Source organism: Periophthalmus magnuspinnatus, chromosome 9 (assembly GCF_009829125.3).
Source record: "Periophthalmus magnuspinnatus isolate fPerMag1 chromosome 9, fPerMag1.2.pri, whole genome shotgun sequence".
NCBI lineage: Eukaryota > Metazoa > Chordata > Actinopteri > Gobiiformes > Gobiidae > Periophthalmus > Periophthalmus magnuspinnatus.
In genome coordinates, this window is record NC_047134.1 from 22,084,400 (window position 1) to 22,108,329 (window position 23,930).

General features: G+C 41.2%; 1 protein-coding gene across 3 annotated transcripts in view; it reads left to right on the forward strand.

Moving 5' to 3' along the window:
• LOC117375950 (tight junction protein ZO-2-like) overlaps positions 1-23,930 on the forward strand; it is a 43,651-nt gene that overhangs the window by 14,283 nt on the left and 5,438 nt on the right. For all 3 annotated transcript variants that reach the window (XR_008648828.1, XR_008648827.1, XM_033972338.2), the window contains exons 2-16: positions 283-336; positions 2,427-2,551; positions 4,762-4,864; positions 6,002-6,428; positions 7,667-7,770; positions 8,795-8,948; positions 13,128-13,233; positions 13,987-14,105; positions 14,237-14,300; positions 14,897-15,047; positions 16,098-16,206; positions 17,372-17,591; positions 18,704-18,888; positions 20,441-20,536; positions 20,614-20,693. Coding sequence is in view for 1 of the 3 variants with exons in the window: in XM_033972338.2 (XP_033828229.1) it covers positions 283-336; positions 2,427-2,551; positions 4,762-4,864; positions 6,002-6,428; positions 7,667-7,770; positions 8,795-8,948; positions 13,128-13,233; positions 13,987-14,105; positions 14,237-14,300; positions 14,897-15,047; positions 16,098-16,206; positions 17,372-17,591; positions 18,704-18,888; positions 20,441-20,536; positions 20,614-20,693 (2,097 nt within the window). In the remaining 2 variants the exon portion in view is untranslated. The remainder of the gene's footprint in view (positions 1-282; positions 337-2,426; positions 2,552-4,761; positions 4,865-6,001; positions 6,429-7,666; positions 7,771-8,794; positions 8,949-13,127; positions 13,234-13,986; positions 14,106-14,236; positions 14,301-14,896; positions 15,048-16,097; positions 16,207-17,371; positions 17,592-18,703; positions 18,889-20,440; positions 20,537-20,613; positions 20,694-23,930) is intronic.

Sequence of the window (23,930 nt, forward strand, 5' to 3'; positions counted from 1 at the left end):
ATCATTTTCTCTGTTATGAAATGCCTGAGATTCTTCTATTAGTTTAACAGTTTATATTTCAGTCGTCAGTGATGGATGAGTTTTAAAAAATCTGGATTTTTTTCATTAGCAATTCAGAAAAATTGCAAATATTTTTTCTAAATGGTTCTACCCTGACCCTAAGATTAACGAGTTTTTCCATAATAGTGTGTGGGTGTGGATCGGGGCACAGGGCTGTCCGCTTGAACCTGTTGGACACTGGTGATTGACACTTGCTGACCTCTCCTCTCTGTGTCTTCTCAGGGCTCAGCAATGGAGGAGACAGTGTGGGAGCAGTACACAGTCACTCTGCAGCGGGTAAGACACAATCTACTGTCCACGAATCGAACTACTGTCCATCTACTGTCTCTCAACCTATAACTCTACTACACTTATGTCCACCTGTCCAACTGCTGTCTATCCACTATCCATTTACAGTCCCTTAATCTATAATTCTACCAAACATGTTCACTTGTTTGTCTGTGTCCAAATATCCAACTGTTGCCCTGTCCATGCGCAGTCAAACTACACTCTTTTTTTTAAGTGTCTTTGTATTATTGCCAGTTATTCTTTTCATTCAGTCAAAATGAACAATAGGTATGCTCACACAGCTAATGGGTAGATACAAATCAAATGAATCACTTTTCAGGTTATATCTCTATCATCGCTCCACTTACACATGCTTTTGGTATGGGAAATCCCCAAATAAGTTGGGAAATTCCCCAATTAGTGGCAGGTTATGTTGATACTTTGTGGATGCACACATTTTAAAACCAGTCCATGAAAATCGCAACTGCGTATTTTTTTTTTTTTTTTTTTTTTTAAAATTAGCCCAACTGTGCAGAAAAACCACGGACCTGGCAACTATGCCTCCCTTTGCTCCCCATGCTAAGTCACTCCCTCTTCAGAATGACATCACAACACAGCAGGCATGCATTTATCTAATGTAACTACTGCACGTGACATCAGGTTTGTGAAGTTGTAGTGCACTGTTTTGTATCATGCTTTCTTATTAAAAATGCCCATGTGGGAGCACAGGTGACATAGGCTTATGGGCTGAGCCTTGTACAGGCCCGTACTGCTAACCATAAGGAGGGTTCAAATATGGCCCGTGATGGATCACAAGATTATTTAAACATGCATGGATGACATATAAATGGCATGTTTTTGATGAGTGAACAACAGTGTAACATGGTAAAAAGCTTAAAAAGCTTGTTTGTTTTAACCCGCTCTACATGATCTTGGTGTTTATTTTGCTTTTTGTTTCAAAAATCAAGATATGAACAATAACCAACAATAATAACTGACCAATCAGATGCCTCTGCCCGAGGTCGGCTCTAGCTAGCATTAACAACGCATTTGATTGCTAGCTATCACGAAGTCCAAATATGGAATTAGTTGCAAATTAGCTGCTATAACTGCTACCCTTGATTGGCTTCTGTTGACTTGCCCGAACAGCATGGCATCCCTTAGTCCACTTCTGTATACAGGCTATGCTTGCTAAACACTACAGCCAGAATCCATGTGTGCATTACTGTCCACCTGCCTATCTTCTGTACAACTGTGTGTCTGCTGTCTATCTCTCCATCTATGCCAACATGTTTATCTGTCCATCCAATATCACCCGCAACTAACTGTCTAACTGTCAAACTCTCATGTCAATAAGTGTCCACCTGTCGGCCCACCTGTCTATCTGTCCATTTAATGTCCTTCTACTGTCTATCTTCCATTCAACTGTCCAACTGACCTCTTGTCTTTGATTACACAGCCTTTATATAGATGATTTCCCATTTCAACCTATGGAAAGTTGTTGTCATTTGAAATCCATATCGTTGTATTGGAGCGTTTCTTTCTTTCCAGGTGAAATTTCTCATGTTAGAGGACCCATATTATACTATTTTCTACTACTTTATTATAATGTTTCCTCATCAGAAGCATACATGCATAACTTTCATTCACAAATGTTTAACACACAAACCCAGCATATTTAGGCTGGTTTCTTCTTTCAAACAGAAGACATTCTTTTTTCTAACATGTGACGTTATACCCCCTTTGTGTTTTTAAACTCCATAACTCCATGCACCTTCACTAGAATCATTTGGATAATTTCAGCCCTGGAATTTTCTATCTCTACTGAACAAAAGGTAAAATGTAGCTGTTAACTTGAAAACTACTGCTTTATGACATCACAAGGTGGAACAGAGCATTTTGAGCTTTGGAGATGTAGACAGACTAATGCTGCAGGATTACTCAAATATGTGTTTGTGTAAATAAAACAAAACAACAACTCCAGGTATGTTTTTGAGGAGGCAACAACATTATAACATGTTTCAAAGCTCACAAGAGACAATTTTGTGTAATATAGGACTTTTAAGTGCAGTGACATGTTTTAACGCCCCTTCCTCCAGGACCCAAAGATGGGCTTCGGAATGGCGGTGTCTGGGGGGCGGGACAACCCAAACGTGGACAGCGGGGAGACCTCCATCATGGTGTCTGATGTACTACAGGGGGGACCGGCGGACGGGCTGCTCTTGTACGTATCACACTGTCACATCAGAGCTTGAAGCTGAAGGTGTCGTGACAACATAAAGCAATTTTAGGATCATATCAGACAACATGATAAAATGCCTGTACCTGATTTTGAACCATGAGCCAGGAACATGTTTTAGTTTGAACTTTTAGCTCCACCCACTTAATCAAATCAAAATCACTTTATTTGTCCTCGAGGGGCAATTTAAGTACATTGAGCAGTAAAATGCAATAATAAAAGAAAGCCTCAGTGCAGCCCAACAGGTAGGGTCATCAGATCCAGTGTCAGGACAGTTTGAGGAGAATAGCAGCCCTCAGAACAAAGTGTCCCACCTCTGTGTCCTGCCGCATTACAGAAGCCTCCAGTGTGAGCAGGTGAACTCTGGGCACACAACAGGAAAGCCTCTTCTGTCACTCTCTGCTCTGGTGTTTCAGTCAGTGATAAGGCAGGCCATTCTCTCTGGAATGTCTTCTGCTATATTTGGTGCAGAAAGCCTGTTGCATTATTGTAAAAAAGTTTGTTTATCCATGGCAACCCTGATTGGAAATCGCTATGCTAGACAGCTAGCTCTAAAATGCAACAGAAACTCAAATCACACAGTCCAGTAGTCTTTAAATTCCATCCTTTGAACTGCACTTCTTAGTTGGTCAAACCCCCCAAATATTAATTTAAATATGTTACATACAATTTTAAAATGTTTAGTAACTGAGTAGTTGGATATTTTCCAGTTTAACATTACAAGTTACAACCTCAGAGCATTCCAGCTCAATTAACTCTTATGTGAACAATATGGTTAATGCTAAACCAAAGGCTAAAGAAATCTAAATGTTAAACAAATGTTAAACAAATTGTTAGTCCTCTCTGCCACTGTGATATTGCACAGTGACTTTTTGTCTGTCTGAAAAATGCACCATGACAGCGAATCAACTGTCTGGGATAGTGACAGGCAGTTGGTTCCTCGACATAATCGACGACATCAACTAGGAAAATACATTGATGCATGTAGAGCGTGTTGATGAGTTGCCCTAATAACAGCTCTAAATGTGGCAGATATAACGAGTACAGGCGAGCTCTGAACTGCTCTGCACTGTATTTCCACACAAAGCATAGCAGCGCATGTGCGAGACGCGAACAGAAGACCACTGCCAGATATTAAAAACTGTGGCTGAATAGAAAGTGAAACGAGAAAAGGCTACTCATGTTGTAAAAGTGAGGCAGACTTCACAGTGCTTTATTTGCTCTATTCAAAACTTTGTCCGGGCAGATGGCACCACTGACTGTACAAGCACATGGCAGCACGGACTGTTCAGGCGATTATTTGACTAATTGGAAAAACAAGTAGGCTTATGAAATGCAGAACAGTGATAGAGCTCCATGAGACGAGCCTAAAGTTGAAATGGAGCACCGCCCTATGATAAGCAGGAAGTCGGCTGTATTGCATTGAAATTCTGTTGTCACTTTTGATGCCTTTGTATGAAACCTATTAGATCTTTCATTATTGGTCCAGATAAGATCAGATTTGGCATGCCACATTTAGAGACAGATTTTTAAAAGTTATCATTTTTTTCTGGGATAATCTTTACAGTTTTTGGGTAACACGATGGTGAAAAACACCTTCATTTCCTTTTTCTTTGATGACTTCTCACAGCCAAATTTCAAGCACTAATGCGTCATCTCGGTCTGAATATAATGGACTGTGGAGCATATGAAAAGTTGGATTTAAATGCATACATTTAAATACACACACACACACATTCATTCAGGGTTGGTCACGATTCAGAGGTGATCGCAATTAAGAAGCGGTCTCTAGTACATTTTATTTATTATTAAATATTTTGAAGAGCAGATAGTTTAAACTGAGATAGAGCAACACCTACTAGCTGATATGTGTAATATGTATAACTGAAACCAAAGCTGACCATTGTCTCAGCACTTAACATGGTTAAGGATTCAAGTGGTGGCACTGTTCAATCATGCATGCGTCATAGTGTAGAACTGCTGGGTAAAAGGAAAGGCATCTGGCATACATATCTGTATTATTTATTTTTATTGTACATTTATAATCGCAGTTAATTCTAAAATTGGTTACAATGGGTAAAATTGACACCCCCACAGATTGCTGACAGCCTGTCATGACGCTTTTCTCTCTGTCTCTCTGTCTCTCGCTCTCGCTCTCACTCTCACCCTCACCCCTGCCTGTGTCTTCTGTACAGTGAGAAGGACCGGGTCATTCAGGTCAATGCTATCTCGATGGACAACGTGCCTCATTCCTTTGCTGTGCAGTCACTTCGTAAATGTGGCAAAGTGGCCAAGATTGTGAGTACAGACACCCCTCAGTCCTGTTTGACACCTGCTTGTGTTAGCGGCTGCACTGCCCATGTCACACAATCAGAATGTTCCTTTTTAGCTATACGCATCACTGTTGTTGGACATGTTAGCATTTGCACAGGTTTCATGCAAAGTACAACTCAATGATATAAATAGACATCATCGTCATGGTAACCTATACAAACAGACATCCAGTTGCAGCAGCCATGTTCTGACTGTAGTATAGTAAAAGTAAGGCCCTTTTCCTACGCACAAATCCACATTTTGTGCATTCCCGTGAATGAGCAACACATTAAGTGCTGTCCAAAATGGAGCGAGCAGTGAGGAGAAGTGGCTTATCAGAAAGCAGCCCAGTGTGCAAAACACACTGCATGAGTTTAGTTCCACGTTTATTTAGAAACAAGAAAATCTTAATTTAGACATTTAATAGGCCTACTGCATCACAGGCTTTTAGAGATGAAAGGGGAAAACAGGCCTGACATCAAATCTGCGTTTCTGCTGGAAAACTCCTTAATGCAAGATGAATGTTTGACTCACATTATTTTGAAACTAATTGTTTAATAGATCCGTGAGTGCGTAACACTGGAGACGTACAAGACGCACATTTATTGATTTGTTAACATCAATAGTGCCATGTGGACTTGGTAAATGAAAAATAAAATTCTAGTGGAGAAAAACAGCCATACTTGTGACCCAAATATCTAATCATCATAATGTTAGGGTCAGTATGCATTGTTGAATTTCTTACAAATCTTAATTTTTGTCATTTGACAACTCCTTGGGCTTTACTATAGGCTCTTCTAGGAAGATGTTTTGTATTTCTGCACACACAACCTGGTATTTATAACATTGCATTGATAAGTGGAGCTTGATGAAATAAAACAAAAAAGGTCAAACGGGCCCGCTATATTTTTGGTGCATATTTGTCCAGCATAATGTTAGATTTAAGAACTGTTTATTACATGGTACCAACCAGGATGCCCTGTCTGGGCTTGAACTAATGACCTTCCTATTTCCTGTCAATTTATTTTCAAAGGTGTAAATCAAGCCCATTAAACAGTTTAAAAGCCTAGCCTAGTTCCTTGAGTTGTTGTGGGTTTGACCCCTGTCTGTGTTTTGCCTCAGACAGTGAAACGTGCCCGGAAGGTGCCAGTCCACTCCCTGAAGCCTCCCCCCTCCCCTGGCGCTCAAAGCCAGGACTACCCCCCCACGCACTACTACGACACAGACACCGACAGTGCCTGGTACCGCGAGCAGAGAGAGCCCTCAGATGAGTACAGAGGAGGGCGAGGCCGCAGCCGGGACAGGCGCTCCCCCAGCCCTGAGCGGCCGCGGCGGGACGGCAGCCGAGGCCGTGCCCTGGACCCCAGCACAGAGCGCCACAGGTACCCTAGCAGGGGGCGCAGCCCAGGGGACAGCTACGAACGCGGAGGGAGTAAAGGACAATACCGCAGCAGAGAGGGACTCAACGACCCCTCCCCTCCACCCCGCGACCTGGAGCCTCTGGACAAACCCATCAACGTCATGCTGGTCAAGAACCGTCCCAGTGAAGGTGGGCACAACCTCTGAACCTCTGCTCCTGTCACTAAATCACACAGACACCAGATTAAATTACATGTCACTACATCACACAAACCAAACTACAGGTCCTTACATCACACAGACACTAGATCAACCTCCATGTCACTACATCACTCACACCAGACCAAACCATAGATCACTACGTCACACAGACACCAAACTACAGATCACTATATCACACAGACACCAAACTACAGATCACTATATCACACAGATGCCAAACTACACGTCCTTACATCACACAGTCAGACACCAAACTCCAGGTCATAGTGTTGCCATGATATTAAAATTGCAAACTTGATTTTGATATTAAGAAATATAATTGATACTCACTAATGATTAAAACCACTCTTTATTTGGACACTAGAAAGTGATTTTCAACATTTAATCGTAGTACTTTCTTTTATATTACCATGTGGTTTTATATCTCTAATCCCTCAGTTGTTCAGGTAGGTTCCATAGTGGTTCATGGGTCTATACTAGTCTATGTGGTCTTATACTTGTTCTGATACAGGATCATTTTAAAGCTATAAATTCTCTCTGTGTTTTAGACATATTTTTTAGCAATAGAAACACAAAAGGTTGAATAAATGAAAAAGTTGAATGTGGAGGATTCCATACAAAGCCTTTTCATGGGGACAAGTAGGTGGCAAACACTCCACCAGAAAAGTGAAAAGGCGCATTTTTAAAGTGGTGGTGTAACTTTTCCACAACCATGATAGTGATATTCCATTACCTCGAATGTTCCACAGTATGGTATTAAATTCACCTAGCATGCATACATTCAATGTTTCTATAGCACAAAAATAACTTGATAAACATGCATTCTTACTGTGAGTTGGGTTGCCTCTGCACAGATCTAACCTGTGACTTGGCGGGGTCACCTGCTTGTCTCTATACTGTGAAAAATTGTAAGCAATGCAATAACTCCACCATGGAGACAAGCTGGTGGCAGCCCTCAACCAAAGTAGTTACATGGCGCACCTTTAAAGTGCAGCTTAACACTAAATCCACCTTTTTTGCTACTAAACTAAACTGGTAAGTACATTAAGAACATACATCTACACACACTAAAAAGTAGATGGGAACACTAGAGGAAAGGCTGCAATGTTAGCCTTGTTGTTATGGTAGTTTTACTAATAGTTTAAACTTCATTGCATGTCCTCTCCTGGTGTGAGTCACTATACAAGCTGTTGTGTTTTTCCTTAGAGTACGGCCTGCGTCTGGGGAGTCAGATTTTCATCAAACAGATGACCTCCAGTGGGCTTGCTGCCAAGGACGGGAACCTGCAGGAGGGAGACATTATCCTCAAGGTTCTCCTCCACCCTCCACCCTTCAGCCCCATTCACACATAGGTCCCAGTAACTTGCCGGGTACAAAATACCAGAACACTAGCAATGATCCCCATTCACACACAAGCCTCTTTTCCACTGGCAGGGTTGACTTGGGGCGGCCTTGCAGCGGGTCTGTTTGGTGCAGCTCCCTCCATTCTCTGGGAACGGCTCTAAATCGTATCTGAATTACTATTAATCATAAAGATGATCTCTACCCAAAAATCAGAAACTATTGTCAGCTTTTTCTGCATTTATTTCACTCCTTTGCTTCTCTACACCATGTTCTAACTTCTCTTTACGTAATGCATTGGGTTTGGCTCATGTTTGATGTCTTGGTGTGAAGCTACTATTTTATGTTTATTTTTACTTTTTGCCATCTTATTTTCGCCTCAGTCTGTGTTCTCTCTTGTTCAATTATCGCTTAATCTGTTTCGTTTTAACCACACCTCGAGCCATAATATATGAGGAAAAAAAAGGAAAAAAAACACGCCTCAGAGCTAGTAACCTCCAGGGTCTGCTTCAGCCCCCCCCCGTTCACACATGCACCAGTCCCAGAACATTGCCATATATGGTACAGGGTATTAGTCAAAAAGTCCAAAAAGTCAATTTTGTATAATACCCCTTCTTTAAGCCCCATTCACATGGTAATCTTCTGGGACTGGTGCATGTGTGAATGGGCCTTCTGTTTGCTCACGAATCCTAAACTGACACCAGGGTCTGTTTAGAGGTCTGACTTATAAAGTATGAAAAATGTTATATACGTGACTTTCCAAGATAAGTGAACTATGAAAAGACAACATAATGTGGGAATGAGTGGACCTCAGGGCTTTTACAGATGAGGCAGAAGGAGATCTGTGCCCAGATCCCCCTGGTGAATTAATTCTTCATCCATATAAGCATTTTAAGTTGTATGATGTGTGACATATACCAGCCAGAGAGCAGGCTGGTACTCATGCTTCATACCCATACCCATTCATGTTGCCTCTTATCTGGTTGTTTGCAGATCAATGGGACGGTGACTGAAAACCTGTCTCTGCATGACGCGGGGAAGCTGATTGAGAAGTCTCGGGGCAAACTGCAGCTGGTGGTTCAGAGGGACCAGCGGCAGATCCTGGTGCGCATACCCCCGCTGGCCGACTCCGACTCTGACAACGATGGTGAGACTAAGCTACCTGATCTAAATGACACTCATGACAAATTAGAGCCTGATGTGTTTGACTGTAGTGAGCAGTTCGGAAGTTGCTATTTGATACAAAAAAATACAAGACAGGAGTTTATTAAGTATATATAAAAGTAGTTCTCCAAAACATACATGGGATATTTATATCCAGCTTCATTCATGCAAGTAATTTCCTTAAAGGAGGCCTATTTTGCAAAATTTACTTTTCAGAGGTTTTAAACATGTTATAGTTGTTTCCCTTCTCATGTACTCTGTGAAGTTGTATTTGTAGTGATTCGTCCATGTTTGAGTAATTTTAATCCTCCTGTATTCAAGACATCATTGCTCCAGTCTACACTCATTTTCACTGCCACACGCCCAATGCTCTGTATTTCCTTCCTTCCTTACCCTATGTCTTCGTAAGAGCAGACATAAAAGTATGGGAAATAGCCTTCACTTCATAGAAATTGTTTATATTACAGTAGAATAACCATGCTGCTAATTTGTTTTTTCAACATGGATGCAGGTATTTATTGCAAACAGTATCCAGATTGTTATGAAAAAGAGCAATTCCAGTATTTATTGTTATAATTTTTCAAACACAGAAAACATTTTTTACGCAACTACTCCTAATTCTAATGTCAGATGTGCTAATATAAATAAAGGGCACTGTACAAGGTGTCCCTTTAGCACCCCCTGTCTTTGCACTTTACATCCACAGTCAAACACACACCTGGTCACGCATCATGCCATGTTCTTCTGTCACATGGACCTTCAGGTGTATCTGTGTTACATACATGTTCATTATGTGGTTGTGAGTGTCTGTGCCTGTGTTTCTCTCTTGCAGATAACATGTCATACTTTTAGCACAATGGCCTCCTGAGATTCTGCATGTATTTAACAGCCAGATGCAGTGACCACTAAGTGACCCCTCTTCTCTTTCTAATCACACCACGTATTAACCTCTGATTAATCTCTATACTATGCATATAAATAAAGTTGGATTTATGAACTTCAGATGGATGCTGTTTCTTATTAGATTGTACCACTGGATGCATAAAGCAGCTGGTACTCGAGGTTGTAACAGACTTAAAATATTTGCCTTAGTTTCTATTTAAGATGCATATGACAGGTTTTTATGTTATTCTAATTCTGACATGGTTTGGTGGAATAGTACCTGTGGTAAATATTTATCAACGTTTGACATCAGTTAAGCGGCAGTTTGTGGAAAAATAAGCTCAGAAGAAAGGTACAAGTACAAAAATACACTGAGTTATAAAATTTCACAAAAAATGCAGCAACAACTTATACGCAGAGATGTTATGCGTAAAACTAGAAATCACTGGGCAAGAATTTAGTTTGTTTTTTTTTATTAATAAAATAATAATTTATTTGAACACTACTTGATATTGTACTGCACATGTGGAGTTACTTCTCCTGCAGATAGTGCAGCTCCACAGAAGGCGCAGCTCTGGAGATAATGCAGCTCCACAGATGGTGCAGCCACAGACATGTCCTAGTCATTCAAACCTGAAGCAAGTGCAAGTAAGATAAGAGAACCTTTATTCATCCCACAATGGGGAAGTTGCCATAATAATTGAGGAAGCAATTGATCCTTCTATATGGCTGCCACGGTTGAATAAATTCTGGCTTAGAATATAAAATCCAGAATCAGTGATGGGGCCGCTGGAAACATTACATCATACAAATCAAATCAGAATCCATTGTAGAAATTGTGCCTTTTTGAATCCGGGAACAATTTGGTGAATAATATTTAAGAATCACTTACATAGGGTAGGACTTTTAGTGTTGGTGCCAATGATCTACAGATCCATAGACACAGGCGCATATTTGTGTGGATGTTGCATTTTGTCAGAGGCAGTTGACCATCATCTCATGGTAAGACTTTGCTCACATTTGAATGGAGTGTTCTAACTGCGCTATTTGGAGAGGCTGTCCTTCTGTTTCTAATGTCTCACAGCACACACGGTACACCTGTCCACACCTGTCCTCAGCACCTGTCTGCACCTGTCCAAAGTGTCTATAGTGTCCTCACCTGTCTGCACCTGTTCTTTTCCGTTGTCAGTGTCAGGTGGAGAGCATAGTTGTGGCAGGTGGTCCGTTTGTTAACCTTTATTTAAGTGCACTGTGTAACTTTTCTGGTGGCAGGTCTGGTGCATGTATCCATGGAATGTTTCACAGTATTGTGTTGAAGGGCCTATATTACAGTATTTTCTGATCTATGTTATAATTTTACCTCATCAAAAACATCAAAAAAGGCTGTGCTCATCTCTCAAACAGAAAACTGTCTGTTCCACCTTGTGATGTCATGTGGTGATACAGGAGGTTCTCCACTTCATTTTTAAAGTCCATACATCTTCACTAGAATCATTTGCATAATATCACCTCTGAAATTGTCAATCTCCACTGAACTAAAGGTAAAAGGTAGCTATTAACTGGAAAACTACCACTGCATGACATCATATGGTGGAACAGAGCATTTTGAGCCAGATTAATAATAAAGAAAACGTATGAATGAAACAAAACACAGCTCCATGTATGTTTTTGATGATGTAACAACACTGCTTAATAACATTGTGGGATCAAAGCTTACAAGAGTCCATTTTGTGTAATATAGGACCTTTAAATGTATCTATCACTTTCGCTACAGATGTTTTTACTGCTCAAAAAATACAAAATCACGAAAAACATGCATTCTTACTGTGAGCGGGGTCGCCTCTCCACAGATTTGACCTGTAACTGACCTGCTTGGTAGTGCTATCTGTCTGTCTTAAGAAAGATAAGGTTAATCACATAATGTGGCAAAGAAATGGTGTCACTCTCCATGGAAACAAGCAGGAGGCAGACTCTTGATCAGGAAAGTTACATGGTACATCTTTAACCAGGATAACTTAAACATTTTTTTTCAGCTGTTTCCCCCTTTTTACTCTTAACATCAAATTTCTCAAGTACTTTAATTACATTGGTTCTTGACAAGACTCTTTCAATAGATTAATTGTAGTATTGTGATAGTCATTAGACATTTCTTAATCTAAGAACTACTGACAACTAGATTTTTTTAGGCCAATCACAACAATAGCAACAGCAGCAGTAAGTTTGTTATACAGGGGGTCTGACTAAGAGACTTGTCCTCAAACACTCAATCCCTAAATATCATTTGTAAATATAGCATCTTATACTTCCATTACCAGTCAAAAGTTTGGACACACTTTCTTCTTTGTAAATCATTTTCTTCTTTGTATCATGGAAACCATCAGATATATGAAGCAAGATATATGTAATTATGTAGCAAAATGTATGTATGTAAAAACGTGAAATAACTAATAATTTGCTTTATATTTTATGTTAAATTCCTCAAAGTTTCCACCCTTAGCTTTGTTGACAGTGCTTGAAACACTTGGCAAATATGAAGCAGTGAAAAGCAGTGATCAAAGCAAAGGGTGGTTATTTAAAAAAATCTAAAATCTGAAACTTATTTTGCCTTTATTTTTTGTTTGCCAAATTCAATATGTGTCATTCATAATTTAGATACCTTCAGTGATAATCTACAATGTAAATCTGGAAAATAAAGAAGAAACATAAATGAAAAATGTGTGTGTCCAAAGTGTGACCGGTAGTGTAACTGTTTATCATCTGACTTTTCCTTGGGTTGCTCTGCATTGGCTCATCCCTCTCCAGCTCTGAGCTCTTGTCTCTGGGCTCCTGTCTCTGGGCTGACTCAGGCTGTCACTGGGTCCTCAGAGGGAAGGCTGTGTGAGAGCCAGTGACACAGTCGTGACCCAGCCTAGTGCAGTGAGAAGTCTGACCATGCCCTTTCTAATGCAGATTGGATTTTTATATAGGAACAATTATTAGAACATATAAAAGTTAATTGGAAGTCAGGGCTAGAGCATCATGCATGGGACTGGAGGCTGCAGCACTAATCTGGTACTAATTGTGCCTGTGTGGTGGTGGGCTGGCTCTAGTTCTCCCTCTGGTGGTGGGCTGGTTCTGGTGTGGGGTTGGGGCAGGGCTTGCTCTGATGCTCCCTCTGGTCGTGAGTCAGGGCTGGCTCGAGTGTGGGTGCTGGGGTGGGTCAGGGCTGGCTCTGCTGTTCCCTTTGGTGGTGGGTGTGAGCAGGGGCAGGAGCACGTCGCTCACTGTGCTTTCTCTTTAGACATCTCTGAACTGGAGTCATATCACTCGTACTCGCCTCCAGAGGGCAGGAGGTCGCACCAGTCGGACCTATCTTCTCACTCCTCCAATGACAGAGACAACCCCAGGTAAGACCACCACAGCCCACTGTGTACAACTCAGGACAGAGGCTGTATAAAGCTTAGGGCAGAGCCTGCATGGCCAACTATGGGTAACTAACATGCATTGCCCCATATTGAATAAATAAACCTAAACATCCTGAACAGGAGTCCACACTGTTTTCATCAAGGTTTGACAAACCCAACCCACCTGAATTTTGGCTTGGAATCTTAATGTTGGGTTTGGTCCCCATCAAAATGTTTGTTCTTCAGGATATGTGATTTTTACACTTGCAGTAAAATGTACTGCGACAGGGTTATTTGGGCCAATTCATCAGTTTGACTGAGGGTAAAAGTCTAAGGGCCACATTTGCCCCCCCTATGGCCCCCACTGAGGGCCATAGATTGGACATGCCTGATGTAGTGTGTGTGTACAGTGGATATGATATAAATCATAATATAACGCAAGCTTACAATATGTCACTATTATTCATTGTCTTTCTATTTAATACAGTCCTATGCTCAAAGATGCTTATATTTACCACCTATTGATCAGCCTCCAACAAGCCTGAGTGAGAGGTGGATTTGATCAATCACAGTGATGTGTGAATTCCCAGGAAAGGAGAAAGCACTAGCTCCTATTAAAGCAGAATAAAGATCATGTACAATGCAACACCGAGACTAACACTCACATTGTGATAAGATTAATGCTCTATAAGCAGTGGAGCCTGCAGTGTGTTGTCCTGTGGGCATGACGTGTGCAGTGTGTGGTCCTCTCCACAGGGATGAGTTGACCACAGCTGCTGACCTGTCCACTGTGAGTTCCCCCTTCAGAGGACCAGAACCCAGGGCCTCCGAGCAGAGCCAGCCCAGGCACACCCCCGCGGACAGCCAGCCTCCTGGTAGGAAGCTTGGACTTGTTTTAGGAGACTGCTTAATTTTATCATCTAGCCTACATCATCGCTAGTGGAATAAAAATAGCACATGTATAATTGTTGATATGAAAAGAATAATTTATTTTTCTTTTCACCAGCATCTGCGACTAATACGCCCAAGATCCAGCTCCGGCTGAGCCCAGAAGAGGAGAAGCTGTATGGGTAAGTGTCCTGAACACAGGCACAGACCCATCTCTCACTCTCATCTCCCCTATCTCACCCCTACCTAACCCATCTCACCCCGACACCACTCCCACATCACTCCCACATCACTCCTACTTCACGCACATCTCACCCCCACCTCTCACCCATCTCTCCCCATTTCTCTCTCCTCTGACTGCCACCTCACTCCAATCTCTCATCCCCACCTCACCCCCATTTCTCACCCCATTCTCATCCCACCTCTCACCCATCTCTCACCCCCACCTCTCCCCATCTCACTCCCCTCTGACTGCCACCTCACCCCAATCTCTCATTCCCACCTTACCCCCATTTCTCACCCTATTCTCACCCCATCTCTCACCCCCACCTCTCCCCAATCTCACCCACGCCTCACTTCCTTCTCACTGCCACCTCACCTCGATCTTTCGCCCCATCTCTCACCCCTCCCTCACCCCCCCTCTTCCCTACCTCTCTCCCACCCCACCCCCACCTCACTCTCATCTCACTCTAATCTCACTCTAATCTTTCACCTCCATCTCTCCCCCTCCTCACCCCCCTGTCTTGCCCTCCTCTCTCACCCCACGTGCTATGTGCAGGCCCAACACAGTGATGGTAACCTTCCAGAAGGGGGACAGTGTGGGGCTGCGGCTGGCCGGGGGAAACGACGTGGGCATCTTCATCGCTGGGGTCCAGGAGGGCAGCCCCGCAGAGGAGGAAGGCCTGCGCACTGGGGACCGCATCCTCAAGGTATGCACTCTTCTATTCACTCCATCCATGAAAAAAGCCGCATTAAATGGAGTAAATTTACACATTCTGGCATCTCTACTACTGCTGCCCCACTCACTCTAGTCTGTAGGCTGTGCATAACTATTAATATTAATGAACCAGTGACTGTTAAAATGGGGTTTAAACATGTAAACTCTGCCCTTGACCACATTTCAAATGGAAGTGCTAATCTGCTTTTGACCTCAAAGCTGCAAATATACCTAGTTTACAAAAAAATGACCAAAAAAAGCACCAGTAAACAATGCTATTAGAACACCATATACCGTATTTTCCAAACTATAAGTCACACTTTTTTTCTTAGTTTGGTCAGGGGTGCGACTTGTACTCAGATATGACTTATATGTGAAATTATCAAAATATATAATTTCATTTCTTCTTTATTGTCACACTTACAACTGCGCGAGGGCACTCTAGGCTTGTGTATAAGTAACACAGCCAAGCGGAAGCGGCGATTCATCTGCTTCCAGAGTTGACAGAGATCATAAACAACACCGAGGATGATGAATTCAATGGATTTAGTGATTTGGAGTGAGATCGAGAGTAAAATTGTTAGCTTGTTTTTTATGCTTTAGTTATCTGATCAGCTGTTAACGTCTTACAATAACATACCAGACACGAATTCAGTTTGCTTTCTATGCTTCATGTAGCTGGATAAATATGTGTAAATATGTAACAGTTGATTATACATCACATTACAGTACACTTGTTTGACCAATAGATGGCACTAGTGTGTTTGTAATACTTGTGTCCAGTTTGCCCACCCCTGGTCTAGCTTATAAAAATAAGTTGATTTAGTGTTTAGTTCCACTTTAAAAGGTCAAGGGCTGAACTAAAATTACCAAAAACCACAATGAGCAGTAAACAATCCTATTAGAACATCATATATACAGTCTAATAACAAAAAGTGGATTTGGTGTTTAGTTCCACTTTAAAAGGTCCTTGGTCTTTGTCAGTACTCTGAGGAGATGGGCTGTTGTGAGGAGATGAGCTGATTGTCCTCTCTGTGCACAGGTGAACCAGGTGGACTTTCAGGGTGTAGTGCGTGAGGAAGCCGTACTCTTCCTCCTAGAGATCCCTAAAGGAGACCTGGTCACCATCCTGGCCCAGAGCAAACCGGATGGTTAGCACACACACATGCACACACACATACACATGCACACACACATACGCACGCACACACACCCACACGCCCACATATGCAAGATCAAGAGAGCATGAGTAGTTGTTTATTTTGTAATGGAATTTCCTTCAAAACCAACTTAGATATAGAGTATAAGAAAGCCAAAACACACAACAAATGTAAATGGAGGCCATGTAGTCTGCACTCGAAAAATAGGAACTACAATCACAAGGGAACCTGGGTTGCCAGTGCTTATAGAAAACCATTCTATCAGGGATACACCAATACGATACTGGTATGGGATATCGGCGCTGATCCTGAAAAAAATTTGTGATATCTTGGTTTGACATATAAATTAATGTTATAACACTATTTACTATTACTTCTTACTTACCTTTATTATTTACCCAGAAAGTCACATAATGTTTGAACTTTTATTCAAACAAGGCTGTTCTGGTATATGTTGCTATCGGGAAGATTCTCAGGCCATAGTGTCAAAATCTGTATTGGAGCTGAAACTACTGGATTGATGCATCCTTACTCAGAGGCTGCACTAGCACTGATTAATGGCTGCAGGTGCTCTGGTTTAGGCTGTGAGTGAGTCCTTTTAAACATTAAACCAACTGGATTTCAGCATTGAAACTGGCAACCCAAATGACTCAGCATGACAATTATTATCAGTAAAAGTTCTATTTTTATTTGAGCATGTGTACTTTGTATTGTGGGACACAGATGGGCCATGTTTATGAAAGTTTAAATAAAAATTGAAAGTACCCTCCTAATAAAGCAATATTGGATGGATGTTAACACTGTACTACAATTCCCCAACACGAATCTTGGTTAAAAAGGTAAAAATATTAAAATTACCTTGCCTGTGATATTTTCTTTAGGTAGACACTGAGTTAGCTAATACTGAAATAACTATTATTCTGGGGTATTATTCAGGTGCAGCCTTATTCCATGTCAGTCTGGCCTGACCAAGCCATACACGCATGTCCAAGGGCCACCAACCTTATACACAGTTTGTGTTTGTGTTAGCAATTAATACCCCATAGAAATGTAATATCTCCTCTTTAATAAATCTTATCTTATACCATTCTGAACTGCTTATAATGCTGCCGTGTTTAGTACCTTGTGCCTCACCTGCTATGCCTGATCTCCACAGTGTACAATGACATCCTGGTGTCTGGCCGGGGGGATTCCTTCTTCATCCGCACACACTTCCGTTACGAGAAGGAGAGCCCCCAGTGCCTTGCGTTCGGCCGCGGCGAGCTCTTCAAAGTGGTGGACACGCTGTACGATGGCAAACTAGGCAACTGGCTGGCCATCCGCGTAGGCAGGGACATGCAGCTGATGGAAAAAGGCATCATCCCCAACAAGAGCCGGTACCAAACCTTACTCGGTGTGGTTTGTGTAGGATGAAAGATAAATGAAAGAAGTTAAAGCATATATGACAGATTTTATGGGTTTGTAATTATTACTGACTGTGGTGGAATAATACACGTGGTTAGTATGAATCATAGTTTGACACCAACAAGTGGAAGATTGGGGAAAAAAGGTTGAAAAATACAAAATTGGGTCCGGCCGATATCAATTGTTGATATAAACAATCAACATCTATATTTGATACAGATATTTTTTGGCACTGCTCCATTCTCTGTGTTCCCATGTGCCATTCCTGGTTTGTCGTCAGATTTTTTCTTTTTGAACAGTCATGAGTAAAAATGGTAATTGACTGTATGTTTACACAAACATGTAAAAAAAAATATTTTATATCCCAGATAAATACAAGTTGTTATTATTTTTGCAAAAGCAAACAGTTAATTTGTGATTTTTCCTTCAACTTAAAATGAATTTGTGGGCCTCACTATGGATTTTAAAAACTAAATATCATCAAATATTGATCCCTCATCCCTATATAAAACATGCCGATGACATGCAGAGGGATCTTGCCCAAACAGAACAGAATTCCCTCCATATAAGGTGAAACATTTCTGTACAAGGAACATTTTTCTCTGGCACTTTAAATATTGATTTCCAAAGTTTATGGCCAAACCTCCTTGTGAATGACCAGGACCAATCTGATCACTGAAGCCAAGCAGGGTTGGGCCTGCTTTGGACTTGGATGAGAGACCACAGTCTGTGAACCATTTTACTTCAATAAATATATCTCATCAGATGCACATGTACAACCAGGAAGTCAAATGAATAACTAACTTTAAAAAGATGGGCATGATTTTTTATAATAATAATACAATCCTGTTTACTATGTTTTAGTGAAATTAGTACGTTAACCTGTCATATGCAGTATCCATTCACTTCACATCATGTAATGCTGTGAATGATCCAGATGCTCAAGATGTCCCTCATTTAAACTACAGTATTTTTAAAACATGAATAACAAAACAATACTGAAAAAGTATAATAAGTCTATTCTTCCTCTTATGTCTTATTAGTTTCCATAGCAGTAAAATGAATGGTCGTGTTGTGGTTGCAGGGCGGAGCAGATGGCCAGCGTACAGTCGTCCCAGCGTGGCCTGCCTGCAGACAGGGGGGACTTCTGGAGGCTCCGGGCTCAGCGCTCCATGAAGAGGAAGGACGTACGGAGGAGTCGAGAAGCCGCCAGCACCCTGCCCACCTCTACGCCTTTCCCTGCCTACGAGCGTGTGGTGCTGCGAGAAGGTACGCACTGCGGCCCTCTGCTCCAGCACATGAAATTATCCAATCTCACAGAATAGTAGCAGAGGTGGGAAGAGTAGCCAAAGATACACTTAAAGTGATAGTATGTAACTTTTTGGAGGTGGCACATCACCTGTATGATTCCACGGAAATAGGATGTTTAAAAACATACTTCAAAACATTCTCCATGGAGATAGATGGGTTTTATGCCCTATTGTTTCATATTGTTTCCATTTGCATGGAAACAACATGGGAGGCCTTCCTCCAGGACTAATAAGAGTCAGGTCTATATTTTTCCCCCAAAAAATTACATACTGTTGCTTTAAGTAAACGTAGGCCTACTGTTACCTCAAAATATTTTTTGAGGAAACTAGTACTCAAGTAACTGTCTGTTATGCACCAATCCAGCTTTTTCAGTTACCGATACGGATACTTTGATTTTTAAGTATCGTATTACATTCAATTAAACGCCCAACCATATTGGCTCCAATCATCAATTCAAAAGTATCATAAAGTATTATGTTTTATAAATCTAAATTGTATCCTAGTCATCACTGATTATTTTTCAACCTGGTACAGTATTCTTACAAATTAATCTCACAATTTTCTGTCTATTCTGAGCTTGTGGGGAGGCCCATGCTAAAACAAAACTGTTCTCTAAAAGCCCCCTGAGTGAAATAATTTTTCTATTTTTCATACTATTAAGTTTAAAACTGTAATATTGTGAGAAAAAGAAAGAACAAAATCCAGTTGACTTAATAATATTTTTTTTGAGTGTACCTGGATGTTTAAAAAATTAACTTGCATAAAATCCCTGTTTCTGCTCCTGAGTAAGTGTTTATCTCTTGTAAGTAGGGCTGAGCACCAAAACTGTAAAAGTCAAAAGTAAAATCTATCAACAAAAAATTTGTAGGAGTGAAGACATTCTGCTGCTTCTTCAGTTCTGAACTGAAGAAGTGAAGAAGCAACAAACTGAAGAAACTGTTTGGATGAGCAGCGAAACATCTTCACTCCTGCAACTTTTTTGTCCAGTTGACAGACTTTACTTTTCGCTTTAACTATGGATCAGACCTAGACGACTGAGGGATTACACAGGCATCGGTTTCAAGTAGGCAAGTACCGGCACAAAAAACATAACGTTCATTTGGTGCCAACTTTCATTGGCTTTAAATGCCTGAGTTAGCCACTACATACGCCACTGGGTACTTTATTTAACAGCAGAGCAGTTGTTCACGTGTATGACTGCGCTCTGCACAAACAAATGGCACAAACAACACTAGTAAAAATAAAAGTTGTTTATCTATCAAAACAAATAGCATGTGCTTTGCAGCCCTGCCTGTCCACATGAGGATCGGCTGTGCGCTCTGGTTCATTTGTATGCACATTTGTTTTGAGCCATAACTGAACACCGTATAGCCAAGTACTAGATTTAAAATATGAATTACATATTTATAACGTAATTCAAGGATTGGAAAGTATTTTCTTAGTTATTTTCTTTTTAAGGCCAATAATATTGGCCATTAATATTCATGTTGACCTCTTGTTTGTGCTGCAGCGGGCTTCCGTCGGCCTGTGGTCCTGTTTGGGCCCATCACAGATGCTGCCACCGAAAGGCTGGCCGCAGAGATGCCCGACCAGTTTGTCATCGCCAGTGAGTGCTTTGTCCTTTATCTCCTCACAGTCAAATGGACAGAGGGTTCATCTGTCCTGTGTTGTGCTTTTTAACAGAAACGGAGCCCAAAGATGCCGGATCTGAGAAGTCGTCAGGAGTAGTACGTCTCAACACTATTCGACAGATCATTGAACAGGTAACTTTTACAGTAGAACTGGTTGATATGGTGATAAATGTGCAACTTCACCAATGCCCTCATTGAGTTTGAGTGAGATTTGGATTTAACAAATTGCAATGACACGTGAACTTTCAGGGGAAGCAATTAGCTCTACAAGTCACTATAAAGATACTAAGTTTACATGAATTGTGATAAAAATCAAAATCATGATCTAGTTCTAAGAAACTCATGAGATACATTCTTTGGCAACTGCCTACCCCAACTTTAAAGGCTTTGTGCTGCAACAAAGCTATATAAGGTCTTACTCTGTAGAAAATCTCAGTAACTTTTGTAACAATTTACTGTGCACAAATGTTGTCTTAAGTATACAAAATTAAAAGGGAGAGCAGAAATGTGCTCTCTCCCAAACGTATGTGTTATATTATATTATATTATAAAGTGACATTTTTTGCACATTTGTCGTTAATTTTACATCTCATTCTCTTTGTGGGGTACTTTGTGGGAAACTACAACCAAGATATTACAGGCACATTTATGATAGATTGCCATAATATCTGCATATTTGAGATGTTTTTATCAATATCACCCATCTTTAACCTGTCCTATCAAAGCAGAACCAGGGCCTCTCCAGTTGACCACTTCATGTATCCTACGAACATAGCAGCACATGTACAATTTGATATGGAATTACAAACTGCAAACACAATAGAACTCTACATTGTACAGTATATACAGTTGGACAGTAGCTAGTATTTTGCCCAACATTGCAGGTAACACTAAGTTTGTGCAAAAACAGACAGTGACTAAGATTATTTTCACACATTATTGCTCTCTGTGGACTGACCCCAATGCACTAGACTTAGTTCTGTTTCACCCCAAACATGCAGCATGAGCCACGTGAGAGTCCATCAGCTGATCGCTGAACTTATTTCTATGATAACTAGCTTCAAGCAGACAGAGCCCCGTGAATACACATGCACACGCTCACTTCCCTGTTGCTATACACTGTGGTCTTTTCTTTCACCTGTGACTAAATATACAGTGAGGACTATGTGCGCTGGTGACAACAGAGAAAACGACACACAGACAAAACCAGGCTCACCTGTGCAGACAGGCAGTACAGGCAGACGTGTTACTGATATTAACTTGATGCAAACTGCCTTGTCAGGCGAACGTGTCAAACAGCAGCTCTGCAGTGCCCTTCCATACAAATATACATGATCAGAGCACTTTGTACCTGATTCCAAGCACTTCTACTTGCACCCATAGACAGTATATGCTCGCACTACTGACTGCATACATCGGCCCAGGGTGGCCCCATTCACACTACACTCGCCCCGCTCCAGAGTACGAGTGGACCGGCGGTTTGCTGTGGTCCAAAATAACTGACCAAGGGCAGCGCTCTCTGAGCGAATGCTCTTTTACGTTGAACTAACGTCTTTTACTAGTGGCAGTGTCAAAACGATCTTAGAGGTATCAGTGCTCTGTGAAGAGAGTACCGTAAATTTCGGATTATAAGCCGCTACTTTTTTTCCACGCTTTGAACCCTGCGGCTTGTACAGCAGTGCGGCTTATTTATGGATTTTTTACTGGATAACGGCCCCTGGGTTTTATTTTCACGGACAAGCCTTCTACACGTGGCAGATAAATATGGCAAAAACAACTTAAGTGCATTAAAAAAATACAACTCACCAAACCGCTGCATCAGAGGGAGCCCTGCGCTGATTATGTGATTATGTCTACTCTGCTCCGCAGTTTCTTTCAAAAACTCTAAAGGCGTATTGTTTAATCCCAGGTGCTTATTCTCCATGTGCCAAAGCAGTTTTGAAGGTTTCATTGCCTTATTTGCTTTTCCCGTATGTTACGTAGAGCGGACTGTGCGCGTGAGTCACCTGCAGCGACAAACCCAGATTTTAAGTAGGCATTGTCTGTTAAATTTATCTTTCTTTTTCTTGGAGGTGTAGTCTCCTCTTCTGGCTCCTCAGTTGTCCTTTTCCCCTTTGTTAAAAGCTCTCCAAAGACTTTTGTTTTGGCTCATTTTCACTCGCTTGTGGCTCTACTTTTGTGCGTCGTGTCTGATGTGTTATACGTGATACGTCACCGCGGAGACAAGAGCAGATAATAAACTCGCTACTACATCAAATAGATTTCTGTGGCGATTTCCAGCAGGATTTTCATGATACATCTACGGACGAGCTTATTAGTGTGTCATTAGGGACGGGCGAAAGTTGCTCCTGACCCCTGTGCGCACAGCGTCAGAAAATCAGGGCTCTTTACGCAGGACTGTGAGCTGTGTCTGTGTCTGTGAGACGTGAGACGTGAGCGGTGTTTGTTTTGAACATTGTTCCGCGAGTGTGACGCTTATTTTGAGCAACGAAAAATAAGAAAATATAATTTTATTTTAAGATCATAATAATCTTCCAATTTAAACTACAACAAAAAAGAGCTAACACAAATAAAATACACTTCAGCCACGCAGAGCCGCAGTATGAGGCTGAAAGAGGCGCATACGGCTCCGGAGCCGCGGGTTGCCGACTCCTGAAATAGAGCCACTGCACGTAAGCTCGACATCAATGAATCCAACTTGGTCAATGTAAAAGACGACAAAAGTTTTCAGAGGAAATAAAAGCAGATTTTCCGTTTTGGTGCAGTTTTATTTTCTAAACCTGCAGATGTGTTCATCCCGTGTTGATGTCGTGTTGGTTCCAATTTTCAGGCAAAGTTAAAAAAAAAGCGTGTCAGTGCACCGTCTTTCTGTGTAAATATCTCATGTTACAATATGAAAACCTGCGGCTTTTATTCAGGTGCGGCTTATATATGTACAAAATTGATTTTCTCTTCAAATTTAGCTGGTGCGGCTTTTAATCAGGTGCGCTCTGTAGTCCGAAATTTACGGTATTGCCTTTGCCTTTAATAATGGTGTATTTCTTATTGAAATATGGACATGCTCTGTTACAAAGTTCAGATGTAAAATCCATTCCAACCCAACTTTATTTCTATTGCACTTTAAAAACAACGAGCTTGATCAAAGTGCAGTATACAATAATTATAAATGACGATAAAAATAGACACGGATTGCAAATACAGACACTGTACACTATAGAAGTCAACATTAATCAAAGAGAATAGGTGAGTTTTAAGAGCTGATGTAAAAACACAAAGTCTGTCTAAGGTGCAGGGGCAGTACATTCCACAGTTTTGGACCTGCAACAGCAAAAGAATTTTCTATTCATTTTTTGTGGCCACTAGCAAGGA